The sequence below is a fragment of the Rhipicephalus microplus genome, chromosome 9 (genome assembly GCF_043290135.1).
Source record: "Rhipicephalus microplus isolate Deutch F79 chromosome 9, USDA_Rmic, whole genome shotgun sequence".
Classification (NCBI taxonomy): Eukaryota; Metazoa; Arthropoda; class Arachnida; order Ixodida; family Ixodidae; genus Rhipicephalus; species Rhipicephalus microplus.
This window is the reverse complement of record NC_134708.1, coordinates 1828277-1846539: the sequence shown is the minus strand read 5'-3', so window position 1 is coordinate 1846539 and position 18263 is coordinate 1828277. Positions and strand designations below refer to the sequence as shown.

The window sequence follows — 18263 nt, the reverse complement described above, 5'->3', positions numbered from 1 at the left end:
GCTGTAAACCCGGTTGCGAGCTGCGCAGAGCAGCCTCCCATCGCTCCTGGTGTTCTGACCCTTGCCACGGAGGCTTGGGTTTGTTTGGACAATTCAGAAATATGTACTGGAAGTCGGCTCTGGTGCTAGGACATAAGTTGCAATGAGGCGAGGTTTCGCCATGGGTAAAAAAGGAGAGAAGAAAAGGAGTCGTTACTGTGGCCGTTTGAAGCCTGCGCCACAAAGCCTGGTCACTTCTGGAGAGAGATTTATGTGGCGGGGGATACGTTAGGCGGGAATTTCGGTAAAATAGCGTGATATCGTGATAGCTGAGGAGTCGATCCCCGGCACTTCGAAGCGAAGGCAGGTCGCTGTGAGCCCGGTTGGCGAGTGCTCGGGCTTGGGTGTGAGCGGCCGTGTTGCCTGGGTGTCCACAGTGCGCAGGGACCCAGTGGAGGGTGATGAGGCAATCAGGCGGAAGAGATGATTCAAGAATTTTAGCAGCCGGAGAATGAATTCGGAAAGTGGCGAAATTACGAATTGCAGTTTTTGAATCAGAAAAAATATACTCAGCGGAGGAGTGAACAATGGCTAAAGCAATTGCCGCCTCCTCTGCTTCCAGGGATTCTGTCGAATTTTGAAGGGACGCACTAGCGACCAGTTTTTGACATCCATCTACAACGGCTACCGCGAAAGCTCGATGATTTACATATTCGGCCGCGTCTACATAGACTGCGAGAGAATTAGGAGGGAAGCGCTTCTGAAGGGACTTGGCTCTGGCTTCCCGTCGCGCCCGATTATGTTCTGGGTGAGTATTTTTGGGGAGTGGCGGAATTAATAGGTTGCTGCTAACAGTGACGGGAACTGCGTGCGTGGCCGTGGTGTGACCAGGAACGTTGATTCCAAGTCGGCGCAGGAGTACCTGTCCTGTTTCTGAGAGTGATAGTCTTTGATATTGGCTGAAAAGATGCGCCTCTACAAGCTCTCCCAGAGTGTTGTGCACCCCAAGTTGAAGTAGTCTATCCGTGGCTGTTGATTTAGGGAGATGGAGCGCAGTTTTACAGGCATTACGAATGAGTCTGTTAAGTTGCTCGGTCTCCGTAAGTGAGAGAGGTAGGGGATAGAATAGGTAATTCTGCATAGGCAAAAGGCCTGTATGAGGCGGCGTGTGTCTGCTTCCCTCATGCCGCAATGACGATTGGATATGCGCTTAATGAGGGAAGCTGTATTTTGAACTGAGGTGCGGATTAACTTTATTGTCTCAGCGTTTGAGCCATTGTCGGAAATATTAAGGCCTAAAATATTGATTTTATTGACCCTGCGAATAGGGGTGTCATCAAGCATGACTTGAATGTGACATGTATCTTGCTTTTTAAAGTCAATTACTAGGAGTTCCGATTTAGCCGCCGAGCAGGTGAGCCCAATATTGTTGGCGTGTTTAACAACAATGTCAGCGGCCAAATGAAGCTTCGATTCGATTTCGCCATGGTTGCCAGTATTGACCCAGATGGTGATGTCATCCGCATACAAGGAGTGATTGATGGAAGAAAGTTTGGAAAGTTCCCGCGCTAGCGGTATGAGAGTAACGTTAAAAAGGAACGGGGACAAAACCGATCCCTGGGAGCGTTCCCTTGCTACCTAGCATGAAGGGATCGGTTTTGAAAGTGCCCAACTGTAGGCAGACGGACCTATTGCTGAGAAAGGCAGAGACATACCTGTGCGTGCGAGAGCCTACGTTTAGTTCACTAAGAGATTGTAAAATCGAGGAGTGCGAAACATTATCAAAAGCCTTAGTCAGGTCCAATGCAAGGATGGCTCTGGTGATGTGTGGAAAAGTAGGATTTAGCACGTCCTCCTTAAGCTGCAGCATGACATCCTGAGTGGAGAGTCCCGCTCGGAAGCCGTACATGGTGGAGGGAAACAGTTTTTCTTGTTCCATATAGCGATTAGGACGATTGAGAATTACATGCTCCATCAGTTTTCCTGTACATGAGGTAAGAGAGATCGGTCTCAAATTATCAAGGTCTAACGGCTTATTATGTTTGGGTATGAAAGTCACCTTAGCTGACTTCCATTCCTGGGGCAGCGTGCCCTGCTCCCATTGTTGATTCATGTAATCGGTAAGAGCTGCCACTGACTTGGAGTCTAAATTTCGGAGTGTTTTGTTAGTAATTCCATCTAGTCCTGGAGCAGATGTGGTGCGAAGTTTGCTTAGGGCAGCCCAAACTTCCGCCTCTGCAATTGGTGCATCCAAGTCTGCATTGGGAGCTCCATTGTAGGTAGGCAACGATTCTCGCCTTGGGCCAGGGAAATACGTAGTTTTAAGAGCAGTTTCAACGTCTTGCCCTTGTTTTTCTACTTCAAACAAGAGTTTCGTAATTCGCTTATTACTTTCACATCGCGAGGAGCATGGATCTAACATATGGCGAAGCAGGGACCAAGAGTTCTTCATATGTAGAGTACCGTCGAGCCGGTTACATATCTGGTTCCATTGCTGCGATGAAAGTTCGGCCGCGTGTTCAGTTACAAGCTGGAGTGTTTGTGACATTTTGCGTTTTAGTTTACGATTATATTTTTGCTTGAGCCATCGTTTCTCCAAGCTCTAATAGGCCTCCCATAGGTGGAGTAGCCTGCTGTCTACTGGATCACGGATATGTGCTGCTGGGGCTACTTTTTCGCTAAGAGCTACATCCTGTTTAAGCTGAGACACCCAGTCTTTGTAGTCTTGAATTTCTTTTCTCGGGTTTCGGTCTCGGGTTTCGGTCTCGGATTTCGAGAAATTTATCCCAGTCAACAATATGTTTTAAATGAAACTGTGGACGAAAATTGGCATGGGGCAGTGTAATTGTTAGGATGTAATGATCACTGCCGAGGTTGACCCCACTGTGTGTCCAGTTAGCTTGTCGCACATTTTTAGTGAAAGTAAGGTCAGGGGTGGTATCTCTGCTCGCACTGTTGCCAATTCATGTTGGTAGCATGCAGTCAGTGACTAGAGTGCACCTGTTTCGCTGAATGTATTGAAGAAGGCTGGTGCCCTTCCGAGTGTTTCTCCTGTAACCCCAATCTACGTGCGGGGCATTAAAGTCACCCGTTACAACTATGGGAGCAGAGTTTGCTATTTGAATGGCCCTATCAATTGCTTCAAAAACAGCAGTGAGGCCATCTCTAGGATGAGAATAAATATTTAAAATAAAATATGTGCCTTGTCCTGTACGACGTGGGAGAAGTTCAAGAAGAAGGCAGTCACTGTAAAGGTCGGAAAGATCATGCGCTATAAACGAGATATTCCTCTGTATATATATGTGGTAGCCCATGGGGAGCTAGGATGCGAATGTACAGCCTGATAGCCGAGGAGTTTGCAAGCTTTTAAAGGCTCCTGTACGGAGATGACATCAGGGGCCCGTGTAGACCGCTGTATATAAAGTGAGAGGTTGTCTCTCTTGTTTCTTAATCCACGGCTATTCCATTGCCATATGCAGAGTGAAGAGGGTGAAGATGAGGCGAGGGTGCAGGAGGGGGTTATGGCTGCGAAGGCGCTGGAGAGGGTTGAGATTGTGGAAGAGATTCGAGCCGAGCAACTAACACGTCTAGAATACTCTCTATCTTATTGAAGCGTTCAGCAATTTGCGTAAAGCCTAAATCAACCTTTTGTTTGAGTTCGCGGTGTTCTTTCCGAATTTTTTGACTGGTGCTTTTAAAATCGTCCTCCGATGACTCGGGTTGCTCTGTCCTTTTCTTTTTTGCTGGCTGTGGAGAGGAATCTATAATATCGGTCCCTGATTTTGCTGCCATATCAGGCTCTATGACAGAGGGGGAGATAGATAGGGGTGGAGAAGACGCGGGTGGGGCAGCTGTAAGTGTACTTAAACGTTCCAGCACCAGAGCCAACTGTTGCTTTAACTCTTGATTCTCTCGCATTAGACGTTCGATAGTCTCCTGAGTTTTAGAATTTTCTTTAGCGTCAGAAAGCATACAACAGGAGCAGGAGGCTTGCTTTGCCCAGCTCACCTTTTCGGGTTTGGTGCTGAAGTCGCGGCTTTGTGATGCACTTCGTCCAGGGCTTTTGCCTTTGCTGCCACGGTTTCGTCCAGGACTCCTGCTTCTGCTGCTACGGTTTCGTCCAGGACTCTTGCTTCTGCTGCTACGATTTCTATCGTCAATGCTTGGAAAAGACTCCTTCTCGAGCTGGAACTCGGGCTGCTCCTGCTGGTGCTCTTGTTGCGGCCTTTGTCGTGGCCGAGAGAGACGGCTGAAGCCACGCTGAAAGCGTTGCTTGCATGCCCTGTCACCCGTCTTGTGAGCGTCCCCACAGATGACGCACTGCGGGGTGCAGGGATAGTCCTCCGGGTGTTTCTGTCTGCAGCTTGAGCAAGTGAGGCGATTTGGCAAAGGACGTACATCTCGTCGGTGGCCGACTTGTCTGCAGTTTAGGCACGCTTCCACCTTCGGTCGAAAGTTGAAAACGGCGTAGAGGATGCCAAACATTTTGACTGACGGAGGAAGCTCCTCAGCCATGAAGTGAATGAGCACTGAGCGTGAGGTACGCCCCATGTCCCTTGCTTGGACTATTGGTAGAAGGGGATTTGCCCGGCGTAATTCTTGAAGCAAGTCCTGAGGTGATTCACCATTCCAAGCGCGGTAGATGATCCCTGCCCGTGCCCCGTCCGGGGGAGCTATGTACGCGTGAAATCCCAGTTTTTTTACCACGTAGCGTGAGTTCTCGTATTTTTGCATAGTTGGCAACTCGGTCAGCGCAAGATGTGGACACGGTGAAAATATTCTTGGCCAGATTGGTGCACACAAGATCTTCGTCGGCAACCACAGAGTGCAGTCCGCTTTTGGCGACTACAGCCGCTCGTAACTCTACGTCGTTGTATTGGGCCAGATCTACGCCCGCACTCGGACGAAAGACAATCTTGAAGTCATCGACTGGCAACCGTGGCAGTCGTTTTAAGCGAGGACGCGCCACAGTTGTGTAGGCGAGCTTTGAGGAAACGCTGGGCGGTGATTCCGTTTTGCGTGCTGGCGTTTCGGCAGCTGACGCCGCTTTACTTGACTGCGTTCCTTCAGTTTCTTTTGACTGTTGCCGAGGTGAGCGTTGTCGGGCATTCAGGACTACACTCCATTCTTCTGGGTTGAATTCTGTGGCAGGTAAATCCGTGCCACTCACCATGTATGCCATTGCGTTGCCGAATGAACTTGTGCACGCGCGCCGAAGCGCGAGCCCGACGCCGGTGCCGGTGGCGTTAGGGCTAACGAGGCGGCGTTCCCCCGCTAAGCAAGAGTTGATGTTTGCAAAGCTCCTCAAGAATAAAGAGGTTTGAGGCACTCACCAGCAGCGTCGGCAACTTGCTGAAGTTCAAGAGAGACCACTGTTAGCACCAAAAAATCAGTCTTGGTTCAGCAAAAACTTCGTACAATACGGAGCCCATGCGAGGCACACCAGCCTTGCCTGGCCCCCTAGCGGACTCCGCGCAAGTCGTGTGCCACGCACTTTCCCCCAACCAATCTCGTACAAGAACATGGCACATATGTGCACTATCGCCGCATCTTTTATTAAATGACTGTTCCGAACCAGATGGTTGAAGCCTTGATATTATGAAGCAGTGCTCAGAAAGGCTGGGGCGCAATGCTGCAGTGGCTGAGAAAAGCTTTGATGTACATGTAAGACGAACAAACGAGCATTCCCACAAAATGGCTCGCCATCTCCAATAAGCAAATCAAAGCCTCCCGCAAGATCAAGACTGCATTGCATACCCAAGGCACAGTACCCTACAGTGTGTGACGTTGGGTGTTTCTGACACAACCACTGGTGGAATCTGGTGTCCAACTTTGTCCATCTCGATCAAGCCTACTTGTGGCCACTACAATTGTATCTAAAGCTGAAACCACAAACCTTTGTTCACACGTCGTATTCACTAGAAGATGACTGTGTTCTTATGGTCAGACAACCATGTTTTCACTATTCTAAATGTGTCTCAACGTACACTATACACTTTTATGCTAAGCTCACACTTGCACCAGCAAGTTCCCATCCCCGTAGCACATCTAATGCAACATACCCCACCAATTTCTTTGCAATGGCTAAATGAAACTGGTAAAACATCTTTTCGTAATGACAAGCATTGGCACAGCTCAAGTTAAACAATCAAGTACTGCAAATGGGGCAGATTTCTATTAAGCATTGGCAGCATGTCCGGGGGCTCTTACCACTAATATACACAGTTAATAAAATAGCTTTCCACAATTGCTGAAACAAAATAGCGTCCTACAACCAGCAGGCAATCTCCAAGTTCCACTAAATGAAATATGCCAGAAATTATAGAACCAGTCTTAACCAGGATTAACCATACCTGTTAAATAACAGAAAATGAACTACTCATTATCACTATAATACCAGGATTAATTACTACACAAGATGAACTGATACTTATATCGTGATGCGTAAAAATTTCAGGTGCACGACCTTTTTTTTTTTTTTTTTTGAACATTACCCGCAGCGCCATCTTAAACATTATTGCGGAGGGACCTTAAAGTGTTACCTGTTAGGCTACCTGTCAAAGATCTGTCCACAAATTAAGTATAATGATTAAAACATATGTAGCTTGCTCTCTCTGTCAAAACCCGGCTTCATGAAAGCCTCAACTGCATTCGCTGATAGTTGAAGCGATGAAAATTCCATGAAGTGAACGTCTTCTCCGAGGTTGCATCCGAAAAGCGAAGTGTCGCGATCCTAAAGAAGGCAGCTACGTTGTATAAACGTTGGCAAGGATTTTTCACAGCTTGAAAATTTCATCTTCTGCTTAACCTTATGTGAATAGCCACTTACCAAAGCCGCCATGTCATACATAGTGTCGAGGTGATCCCATATTGTCTGCGAAGATATGTCTTTGTTTAGAGATGCGCTGAATTTCTCGTGGATGCACGCCATTTGAAAGTACCTGTTGACACCTGCGCAACGCAAGAAAACGGTAGAGTCACCTTGCTTTTAGCAACAGAGAGTTACTTCCTAAGCTGCAGAGCAGTATGAGAGCGATACACCGCTTACCTACTGGTTTATGACCTTTCATTGCGTGAAACAACTGCACCTCCGAATCTACATTCCAATCCAAAGTTTGGGCTGGCTTTCTGTCTGTAGAATCCATGTACGAGCGCCAGGCGGTCTACCACGGGAAGCGTTTTTACCCGCACGTAGTTCGTACTCGCACCATCAACCGAAACGGCATCCGCGTGCGCGGTTTTTCTGTAAATGCCAGCGCATAGCCTCCTGTATACCTTATCGAACGCTCCCTCGGCGACAACGTCCATCCCTCTCAGCCACCGTAATGTTACGTTGCAATTCACCGTGGGGCAGCGCTGCTCACGTAGGGGTTCAAGATGAGCAACTACAGGAAAATTTTTATTCAGTAATGAAAATTCAAATAGCCACTAAACAAATTGAGAAAGTAATCACGGAGGATAATAAGACAGTGTGGACATACATGTATCTAATTAGACTCTTTGAGCTAGAGCTTGCTAAGACGCGTAACAAGTCACCCCGGAAAAGAAGACACAAACCCAAAAGTTGGTGGGGTGAGGAAGTTAAGAGAGCCATAGCAAAACGTCAGGAAGCCTCTAGGGAACACAGACATGCTAAGCAGCGGGGTGAGCAACCGACAGATGATGTTGAAAGAAAATGGGAAACCTTTCTAAGCTGTAGAAGGGCTGCATCCCTTCTGATCAATGAAAAGATTAGAAGAAAGGGAGCTCAGTGGCTGGCAGAAGTACATAAAAAAGATAGAAAGGCAGCTGCGAAATTTTGGAACCATCCAAACTCCCTAAGAAATGAGACGAGCCTAGAGCAGAGTTTTATAACTACAGCCCAAGGTGCCAGGCTAGAAGGGGACGAAGCTATTGAATATATAAGAGCAAGGGTGACAGAAAAATTTCAACAAAGAAGTACTTTATGCACCAAAATAGACAAGGACGAATCAAGTGGTGCAATGGCTCCATTTTCACAACAAGAGTGGGAAAGGGCTGAGAAAAGGGTTCCTAGTAGTACATCAACCGGCCCAGATGGCATTCCAATTATGCTGATAAAGACATTAGGTCCGAAGTCTAAGCAGGCTTTGAGCGAGGCAGTGAGCAAAATCATAATCGATGGTGAAGTTCCCGATGGATGGAAACTTAGCAGGATGAGCATGATCTATAAAGGAAAGGGGGACAAAGCTGACATAAACAACTACCGTCCTATAACAGTGACATCAGTGGTCTACAGGTTGGCAATGCAGATTTTAAAGGAAAGACTGCAGGCATGGATAGAGGATGAGGGGTGCTGGGTGAACTGCAGAATGGGTTTTGGAAACACAGGAGGTTGGAAGACAATCTGTTCTCACTGACGCAGTGCATCGAAATATCAGAAAAGGAACACAAACCCCTGTGGCTAGCATTTTTGGATATCAAGGGAGCGTACGTTAGCGTGGTTCAAGATGACTTGTGGGGAATACTGGACACACTAGGCGTGGAACATGTAGTCGCTAATCTTTTAAAGGATATCTATAAAGGTAACAAGGTAGTTATAGAGTGGAAAAAACACGTATCCAAGCCTGCAGAGGTCAAACGGGGGCTTAGGCAGGGGTGTCCCTTGGCACCCTTATTATTCATGATGTACCTATAAGGATTAGAGGCCAAATTAGAGGGAAGTGGACTGGGCTTCAACCTTTCTTTCGTCAAACAAGGAAAACTCATTGAACAGGCACTACCAGCATTGATGTACGCAGATGATATATTGCTGATGGCCGACAACAAGAAAGATTTGCAGAGATTGGTGGACATCTGCGGTAATGAGGGAGATAGGTTAGATTTCAGAATAACTAAAGAAAAATCAGCAGTCGTGATTTTCAATGACAACGAAGGTAGTGAGCTTAGAATACAGGAGGTCACGCTAGAGATAACAGATAAATACAAATATCTGGGCGTATGGATAAGCAATGGGACCGAGTACCTGAGGGAACACGAAATATACGTGACGACTAAAGGTAACAGGAATGCTGCAGTGATAAAAAATAGGGCACTGTGGAATTACAATAGGTATGAAGTTGTGAGAGGAATATGGAAAGGGGTCATGGTTCCTGGGCTGACGTTCGGCAATGTGGTCTTGTGCATGAGATCAGAAGTTCAAGCAAGATTAGAAATTAAGCAACGTGGAATAGGTAGGCTTGCTTTAGGAGCTCACGGGAATACACCAAATCAGGGAGTACAAGGTGATATGGGATGGACATCATTTGAGGGCAGGGAAGCTAGCAGCAAGATAAAATTTGAGAAGCGATTGAGAGAAATGGGGGAGAAGCGTTGGGCTAGGAAGATTTTCAGCTACTTGTATATGAGGAATGTCAATACAAAATGAAGGAAGCCAACCAGAAGATCAACGGGTAACTACTTAGAAAAGAGCAGGGGGCCAAGCCAAAAAGAACTATCGGTTAAGAAGAAGTTAAAAGAAACGGAGACCGACATGTGGAGAATAGGCATGATTAAAAAGTCCGCACTAGAGATCTATCGATCCTTTAAGCCGGAAACTTCCAAGGAAAGGATCTATGATAATACTTGGGGTAGTTCTCTGCTGTTTGATGCCAGGACGAGAGTATTGCGAATCAAGACTTATCGGGCCAAATACAAAGGGGTAGACACGGTATGCAGTGCGTGTCGAGAAGAGGAGGAAACTGCCGAACAAGTTATCAACGGGTTCTTAGCAACTTGGGAAATAGCTGTACCTAAGGAGGGTGAGTTTCTGAGTAAATCGACTGCCAAAGGACTGCGCGTCACTCTAACAAGCATCTTTTCCATCCGGCACTATGTCACGAAAACCGCGGGCTACAAAATCCTTGATGACGTCTCGCCTCTGCCAAGGCGCGCTTAATTTTTTTTTTTAATTCTGAAGCAAATGTCTGGCTCGAATGATCACCCTTCGTGGACACAATTTTTTATCTATGTGTATTGCCTCAGTTTTTACAGCTTGGCACAGTCACCCTCCAGTGGAAGCATACCTTCTAGATTTCTGAGCAGCCTTCTATGTCCACGCACCCACACTAATTCAACAAAATTGCAGAATAAGCTGGATGAGCTTCTAGATGTGGGGCGCCTTACTGAGGTTCATGAAATGATTGTTGCTTGTGAAGCCCTCCCTGACCACACTGATCTCATTGGACGCAAAAGTGAATCCCGAATCACTTATTACATCAGTGGCTATGTGGCCCGGAAGATGGTGAAAAAGACAAAGGGCAAAGAATGTAGCAGGCTGTTGCTTCACTCTGAGAATTACTGCTTGCTTCCAGAAGAATCATATGCCTTCTGTACCCATCCGAGTCCTTAACAGACCTGGTCAAACCTATGAAAGATGCATTCACATATTGCTTCCGTTTTAACAAGTTGAAAAGTGACAGCATAACAGACCTTTTGCCTGTCTGTGAAGAGGTTAAGAATGGTCGGCTGTGAACACCACCAAGTGGAAGTGACAAATCAGATAATTAGATTCTTTACAATGACCAGAATCATTTTTCTCGTTGCTGGAGAAAATGCGTCTAATAAAAAAAGAGAAAAAATGAAGTCCTTGAAGTGTAGACGTACCACTGACCTCCCTAGTGGAGGTCAGTGAGACGTACTACCTAATTTGCCGTAGTGTTAACTCGGAGAACAAGGTTTCATTATATGGTATTGTGCATTACTCACACTGTGTTTGTTGTTTCTTGTGATTTTACTATTGTCTTGTTCACATTGATACAAATCTGCCATTAACAACTGTGATGTCACTGCCTGGCTGTGTTTCACATATGCAGAAATACTTTTTTCGTGAACTGGTTTTGACTGTGTCAATGCTTGTCAATCAAATCTCAATGTCATGTGTGTATGTATGCCCATTGTATCATCATATATTTACTGTTATTTTTAGTTGCCTTATTCACTTGCTTTAGCTGAGTTTCGTATAAGTTGCAGTTCTCTCCAACCTTAATGCATATTTTGTGTTTATTTTTATGTTGTTTCTCACTTTCGTGAAAATAAATGCCTTGCTTGTAAATTTAGATCTTGATTGCACAAGTCATAGAAATAACGGTTGCCGATACCTTTACGTGCATTGAGACCTCACGAAGAACACCACGGCATCAAAGTGAAAACTGCACAGACTTTGTTTTGGTGTCAAGCTCACGGCAAGTCACTTGATTCTTTATCTTCTAAGCTTCGTAGCTCATACAATACGAATTGAATTGAAAACACTAGTTTTCAGTGTCAAATCACGCTTTACAGCGCGCCGCCAGAATTGTGACAGGTAGACTTTGTTATAATTCGCAGAATAACGTAAAATATTTGCAACGAAATACAACTGATACACGCGCGCGCACGTGAGGAGGTGCATCTCGAAAGCGACCGCAGCGCCGCCGCGTCTGGATGAATTCTCGTTCTTTCTTTGGCACGCCGATGCTGACACCTTTTCTTTTAGCCACCATGGCCACATCCATCCATTCATTAATCCATCTTTTGTGGCTGTATCACACTCTGGCGCGCCTAAGCAATCGCGCGTCGCGACGTTTCCTCGCTGCTGTGATTAGTTGCCGATATACCTGTAAGCGCTTATAGCCATTGCACGAAGCGAAGGATAGCGTCGTCAAAGTAAGGCAGCCGATCAAAAAGTTTTATGCGACCTCCTTTCGCCCGATGGCGTACTGCTGTGTGCCACATTGCTGGTCGGATGAGAAACAAAGGATTCCTGGTGTTTATTTTCACTAAATTCCTGCTGAGGAGACAGCATGGCAGCAGTGGATAAAGGCTATACGAAGAGACGACTGGGTGCCCAACACGACATCGAACTACTCAAGTGTGCAGCAAACACTTCAGGGAGACCGACTTCGCAGAGGGGAAATGGCGTCGCCTGAAGAAAGGTGTTGTCGCCAGGCTGCAGACGCCAACGATTTCCGCCAAGCTACCAGAGGAAGCTATTCATGTGTTGGAGCGCTTGAAGCGTACAAATGTGCCAGCTAGTCTTCCAACGTTGCAGCTGTCAGCAGTTGTTTATGTTGGTGGCTACCTCGCACGCGTTGTTATGGAGTACATAGATTGCGAAGGTTGCTGTGCCGTTACAACGAAAGCTCTGTCCAACCAGCCACTCCGGCAGTTTGTTCGGCATCAAGAGACAGGCGGACTGCTCTATAATTCGGACAAGCTGCTCTACGTACTGGAAACCTTGGGGCAGTTTCTAGAAACGGCACTTCGAAAGGAGCCAAAAGCCCCTAAAAACATTACTTGAAGCAGCCGTTCCAGCTGTGTCAGATTCAGTGCTACTGAAGTACACTACGTCTAATATCCAGCATTACAAGGACCTAGCCGTGCTGGTTTGCACATGGTTCATCAGGCCACTCCTTGTCAACCATGCATCTACACGAATAAGAACGACGTTTATAAAACATTTTTCGAGAAGCCGCTGTCGCGAAAATATGTAAAATTGTGAGTCCGCAATCTCTCTGGGAACAAATTCAGTTCGTGCCCTCATTAACTCGCACTTTCAAAAGCCTCTGAATCATTATTTCGCACGTGCGCTGTCATTTATATGAACGGTGTACTACATTTGCCAAGTTATACAGTATAGAAATCGCATAACAGTACGCCGGTTTTGCCGATACTCAAATAAGCGTGAGGTGCGGTTGCGAACCAGATTTAGGTATCGTTCAGGCTATGTTCGCAGTAAGTATGCTTAGAACACGTACTTCTAGTGGTGCTTTAGACTGAAACACTCGATTACTGCAGATGAAACCACAAACTAGACGTACCGCGATGCTCCCACGGCGTGCACTTCCATCTGCCGTACACACCCGCCCTACGTGAGCAGCGCCACTAAAGAATTTAGCGGTGGTTCTGTGCAGCTCTGTTGACAGCACTTTCCTATTGTTGTGCCGACGGCTTGACGGGCACAGAAGGTATAGAGGAGGCTATGGCCAGAGAGAACCTGTAAAGTTCCGCGCGCTATGGGCGTGTGTGAGGCATTGACGAGGCTGACATGTTGACGGGTGAAAAAGAACCCCGAGTCCTTTATTGCGCTTGCTTATAAAGCCACACCATCAGGAAAGAGGGAAGAGAAAGGACACGGCTCGTGTCTAGTGGAAATGACGTGTGTTGCACTATCACATCACGATACATCTTTCTCCTTTTGAAGGTGCACATACTAGAACAACTGGTGTAATGCACGTATTAACAGCACACAAACACAAAAAAGGGAAAGAGTTCTGGGCAACTGTTGGAAACTTGAGTCATATTGTAGGCGCCGAGGTGGCCTGGACTGGAGGCTGTATCTTCGTAATGATGTAGTGGGGTATGTCGCCATGACTGGTGTTGCATTAAACAGGTCGGGCGTAGCAGGTGCAGTTTGTTAGACTTCGTAAGTACTGGGTTCACTTTCCAGGGCACCCTGGATGAAAGCTTCGCTTGTGGGGAGCACATGTTGCTCTTGGATACACCTGCTTGACCACTTTCGCTTTCCATGACCAATACTTTTTCTCGATCCTAACAGTCTGTCACTTGTCCAGTGGTGGCAGATCCCGTTTGGAATGTCCCTTTTGAACACGTTTCCACACTTGCGTTGTCTCTTCTGGTCACTAAATCTGGAAGTGTCGACCTTAATCGCCTTCCTTGGAGTAGTTTTCAGGGCGATCGTCCATCTTCTAAGGGTGTTGACCTGTAGCTCAGGAGGCCCAGCCAGAAATCTTCTCGAGCGTCTTTTGTTTTCTTCAAAATTCTTTTACCTACCTGCACGCCCTTCTCTGCTAGTCCGTTGGACCTTGGGAACTGCGCGCTTGAGGTGACATGTCTGAAGTCATACTTGCTTGCAAACCAGCTCAAGTCGCGACTGCTGAATTGGGACCGTTGTCTGTACACACCTCATATGGAATACCATATCACGAAAATATGTGCCCGAGCATGTCGATGACGGTTGTCGCCGATTTGTCACGCAGCTCCTCCACCTCTGGAAAACTAGAAAGAGCATCATACACGGACAGGTACGACTTTCCTCCGCATTCGAACAGGTCGACGCCGACCCTATACCATGGGTATTTTGGTGTCGGCCTCATAATAAGCGGTTCGTCAGGCTGACTATACGCATAGCGTTGGCACACAGCACACCTATGTACCATATTTGTGAACTCTGCATTAATGTTCGGCCAAAAAAATGAATCTACTTGCCCTTGCCTTGCACTTATTGAGGCCCATGTGGCCTTCGTGGACTCGTCCTATTATCTGGCTCCTCATGGACACAGGTACTATCCCTTTGGTACCTTTCAGTAAGATGCCTTTCACGACTGACAGTTCACCTGTGAAAGGTTTTAGCTCTCCTTCAACGACATGGCCAGCGCGAATGGCCTGTATTACGGAACGTAAATAGGGATCCTTTTCGATTTCCTCTTGTAACCGCTTCAGTGCGACATCGCTAACCAGAGCCGTAACCGTACTCACGGCATGTATTTTCACGTCGGCGTCAGTGTCCGCATCGTCCTGGTCCGGCTTCACGGCTGTGTCTCGCGACAGCATGTCCGCCAAGATGAGTTCTCCTGGGATGTAGCGAAGAAAATAATCATACTTAAGCAGGCGCAGAAAAAAAACCTTTGTATTCGAGGTGACACATCAGCGATTGCTTTTTCAGCTGTCGCTATCAACGGCCGATGATCGGTTTCCAAGATTATCCGGCGACCATAGATGAAGTAGTGAAATTTTTGACATCCGAACGTCACTGCTAATGTTTCCTTTTCAATCTGTGAATAACGCTGTTCCGCGTCAGTCAGCACCCTTGATGCGTACGCCACAGGACGCCATTCGCTTCCGTGATACTGCATGAGAGCTGAGCCCAAACCAGACATTGATGCATCTGACGTCACTTTTGTTTCCTTCTGAGGGTCAAAGATTGCAAGCAGTGGCTGTTCGATAAGACTGCCACAGATACTCTGCCATTCATGCATGTGGTTTGGGGTCCATGCAAATGCAGCATCATGCTTGATTAGACTGCGCAAGGAAGCCGTCCTCTGAGACAAGGAGGGTAGGTACTTGGAAAAATAATTGGTTACGCCCAAAACACGATGCACTCCCTGTTTATCAGTCGGCATGGGTGTCTGTTTCATACACGCGATTAACCGTCGGTTGGGTTTTATACCGTCTTTCGAGATAATATCCCCCAGAAATTCTATTTCTTGAACACCAACCTTGCACTTCTCGGCGTTAGCTTCAGCCTAGCTTGCCTTGCAGCTTCGAGGACTGATCTCAAGCGCTGTTCATGTTGTTCCTGCGAGCTTCCCCAAATCAAAATGTCATCAACATACACATGAACACCCGGCAAGGAATCAAATATTTCGCTGAGAGTCTTTTGAAATACTTCTGATGCTGACGCAATTACAAAAGTCATCCGCAAGAACCGATACCTCCCAAAAGAAGTGGCGAAAGTGCAAATTTTTAATGTTTTTTCGTCTAGAGGCACTTGGTGAAAACCAGCTTTCGCGTCAAGTCGACTGAACACCTTTGCATTAGCTAGTTCTGCCTCAATGTCCTCCCGTCTTGGCATCTCGTAATGCTCCCGTTTTATGTTAGCGTTGATTACCCTGGGTTCCATGCAGACCCTTAACTTTCCATCTTTTTTCTTGACAATTACCAATGGGCTTACCCATTCAGTTGGCTCGTTCACTTTGGTCACAATGCCCGCTTGCTCCATCCGCTTCAGCTCGCTGCGAAGGGGTTCCTTCAGGGCTAACGGGACTCGGCGGGCGGCTTGAACCACTGGGACAGCATCCGCGGAGAGGACCATCGTGTAGTGTCGTTGCACACAGCCGGTACCTTCGAACAGTTCGCCGAATTCTTGCATTACTTGTTCGGAGCTGTTTGCCTCCACGGCGTCGACTGTCCTGGTCACCAGTCCGAGCATTTCACTCGCCTTGAGCCTGAGTAGTGCCTGTCTTCCCTTTTTTTTTTTGAGACGTAGAAGGTCAAGTGCTGGCGTCTGTCACCGATGACCATTTCTTGGCTGATGACGCCTATGTGTCTTATGATGGTCCAGTCATATGACCGCAGAGTGGTGATGCTGGGTTTGGTAGGCGGCATTGGCCGAAGATTCCTGTGAACCGAATACGGTATGAGGTTAACTTGAGATCCTGTGTCGACCTTGAATTTGACTTCCTTGCTGCCAAGGCTCGCTGTCACCATCCAGTCTCGTTCATTCTGTATGCTGCTGATACAAACATCTAGAATTTCAAAGTCGTCGCCATCGTCGTCATCCTGTAGCTCGTCAATGCGCGCAGCTCTTATGCAGCAAACAGCGAAGTGATTCCTTGCCTTACAGATTCGGCAAGTTTCATCCAGTCTCGTCCATTCTGTATGCTGCTGATACAAACATCTAGAATTTCAAAGTCGTCGCCATCGTCGTCATCCTGTAGCTCGTCAACGCGCGCAGCTCTTCTGCAGCAAACAGCGAAGTGATTCCTAGCCTTAGAGAATCTGCAAGTTTTGCTATAAGCTGGACAATCGCGTGGCCTGTGTTTTTTACCGCAACGGGAGCACTTGAAGGCTTTGGGATGCTTCGTCGAAGCCCGAGCAACATTGACCTCTTCCACTGGTTCTACCCTATGTCCCCATGCTTCGTATTGCTGAGCAGGTGCCTCTGATGCTTTGCACATTTTGTCGGCTTTAGACAGCGTGAGCTCATTGTCTTGCAGAAGTTTAGCTCGCAGGCCGTCGTTGCTATAATGCCAATAACAATTTGGTCACGTATCATGTAATCTGTCAGTTGTCCGAAATTGCACGATCGGGCCTGCACCCTAATGTCTCGAGAGAACTGTTCAAAACTTTCCCCCACTGTCTGCATCCTCTTACGAAACAGATACCGCCCGTAGACTTCATTTGTTTGCGCAGCCCAGTATGCGTCAAACTTGCTAACGACAGTTTTATAATCGTCCTTGCTCTCACCTCACCACCAGGAAAGGTGAAAGGGAAAGGACACGGCTCGTGTCGAGTGGAAATGATGATGTGTGCTGCTCTATCACATCACGATACAGAAGCTACCTGCTGCACGGAGGAAACGTACTGCTGCTTGTTTATTTAGTACGAAGCAGCCACGCTGGCCGCGCCGCAACAACAAAAGTAATATACAAGGTAAAAAAATGAGTCCATCCCACATTATCCCTTATACATTCTAATACCTCATCGTGAGGCAGAGAGTATAAGGGATTAGAATGTATAAGGGATAACATAGAAATTTTCGGGGAATTGAACTTCAGTGCGCGAGATTTTCTTGACCTTGTTTTGCTGTACCTTACCTCTACTTTCGTTCAATGGAATGATTGCATTTATCTGCAGAAAAAGGGTGTTTCAATCGGCTCATGCGTAGCACCTCTACTCAGTGACCTTGACCTTCTATTGGCAAAAATGGGCAAAAAACTGCAGGCAAAGTTAGAAGGCTCGCATGTGGTCAAAGTATTCAGATACGTGGATGATTTCTTGGTACTTCTAAATCGTAATTCTTCTATATTCCACTACTTTGCGACTCAAATGATAAATGTGTTCGAAGATTGTTTTAAAGGCTCGCATGTGGTCAAAGTATTCAGATACGTGGATGATTTCTCGGTACTTCTAAATTGTAATTCTTCTATGTTCCACTCCTTTGCGACACAAATGATAGGTGTGTTCGAAGATTGTTTAAAGCCTCTTGTGTTGACACATGAAATGCCCGAGAATGACAAGTTACGCTTTTTGGATTTAAGACTGGTTTTTAGCTCACAGCGCATCTGTCGGTGTTATGAACCACGTGCACAGAAACTTCTACTTTCTTTTTCTTCCGCTCACAGCAAGTTAGTTAAGCGAGGCATAGCACGAACCTGCCTTGAGAATGCCTTAAATAGGTCGTGCGCCCACGATATCTCTGCGAGCTTCAAAGCTCAAGTTTCCCGGCTTAACGCTTCGGGTTTCCCCGAGGAGTTTATCGCTTCCGTTGCTGAGACTATCCTGCAAACTAATAAGGCAGAGCAGAGGCAGCGACAGAATCCGAGCAACACGGATACAGAACGTGAAAGGATAGCCGTGATTCCATACAAACACCAGATATCACACAGGCTCAAGAAAATCGGAAAGCGTGTTGGAGTTCGTGTCCTGTTCTCGCCACCGTTCAAATTAATCAGGCTCACCAAATCTACAAACCCCCTGAAAATGCAGTCATCAACGGAATGCAGAGTTCAACATAAAAACAGGTACGCGGCCTGCTCCCGGGAGCAACATTTACATTCCAGCACCGT

The 18263-nt window shown here is 46.8% G+C and overlaps 2 protein-coding genes across 3 annotated transcripts in view; one reads left to right on the top strand and one right to left on the bottom strand.

Annotated features, from left to right (window-relative positions):
- Positions 1 to 18263, top strand: part of LOC142771475 (uncharacterized) — a 50922-nt gene that overhangs the window by 14090 nt on the left and 18569 nt on the right. The window lies entirely within an intron of this gene.
- The window catches only part of LOC119163322 (uncharacterized), a 131471-nt gene that overhangs the window by 97874 nt on the left and 15334 nt on the right, over positions 1 to 18263 (bottom strand). Inside the window, exons 1-2 of one of the 2 annotated variants that reach the window (XM_037415290.2) lie at positions 7028 to 7274; positions 6809 to 6930 (exon numbers count right to left, since the gene is read on the bottom strand). In XM_037415290.2, the coding sequence (XP_037271187.2) occupies positions 6809 to 6930; positions 7028 to 7124 (219 nt within the window). In that variant the 5' untranslated portion in view covers positions 7125 to 7274. Of the gene's footprint in view, positions 1 to 6808; positions 6931 to 7027; positions 7275 to 18263 lie in introns of those variants that run through there. The other variant, XM_075872953.1, reaches the window with a different exon arrangement.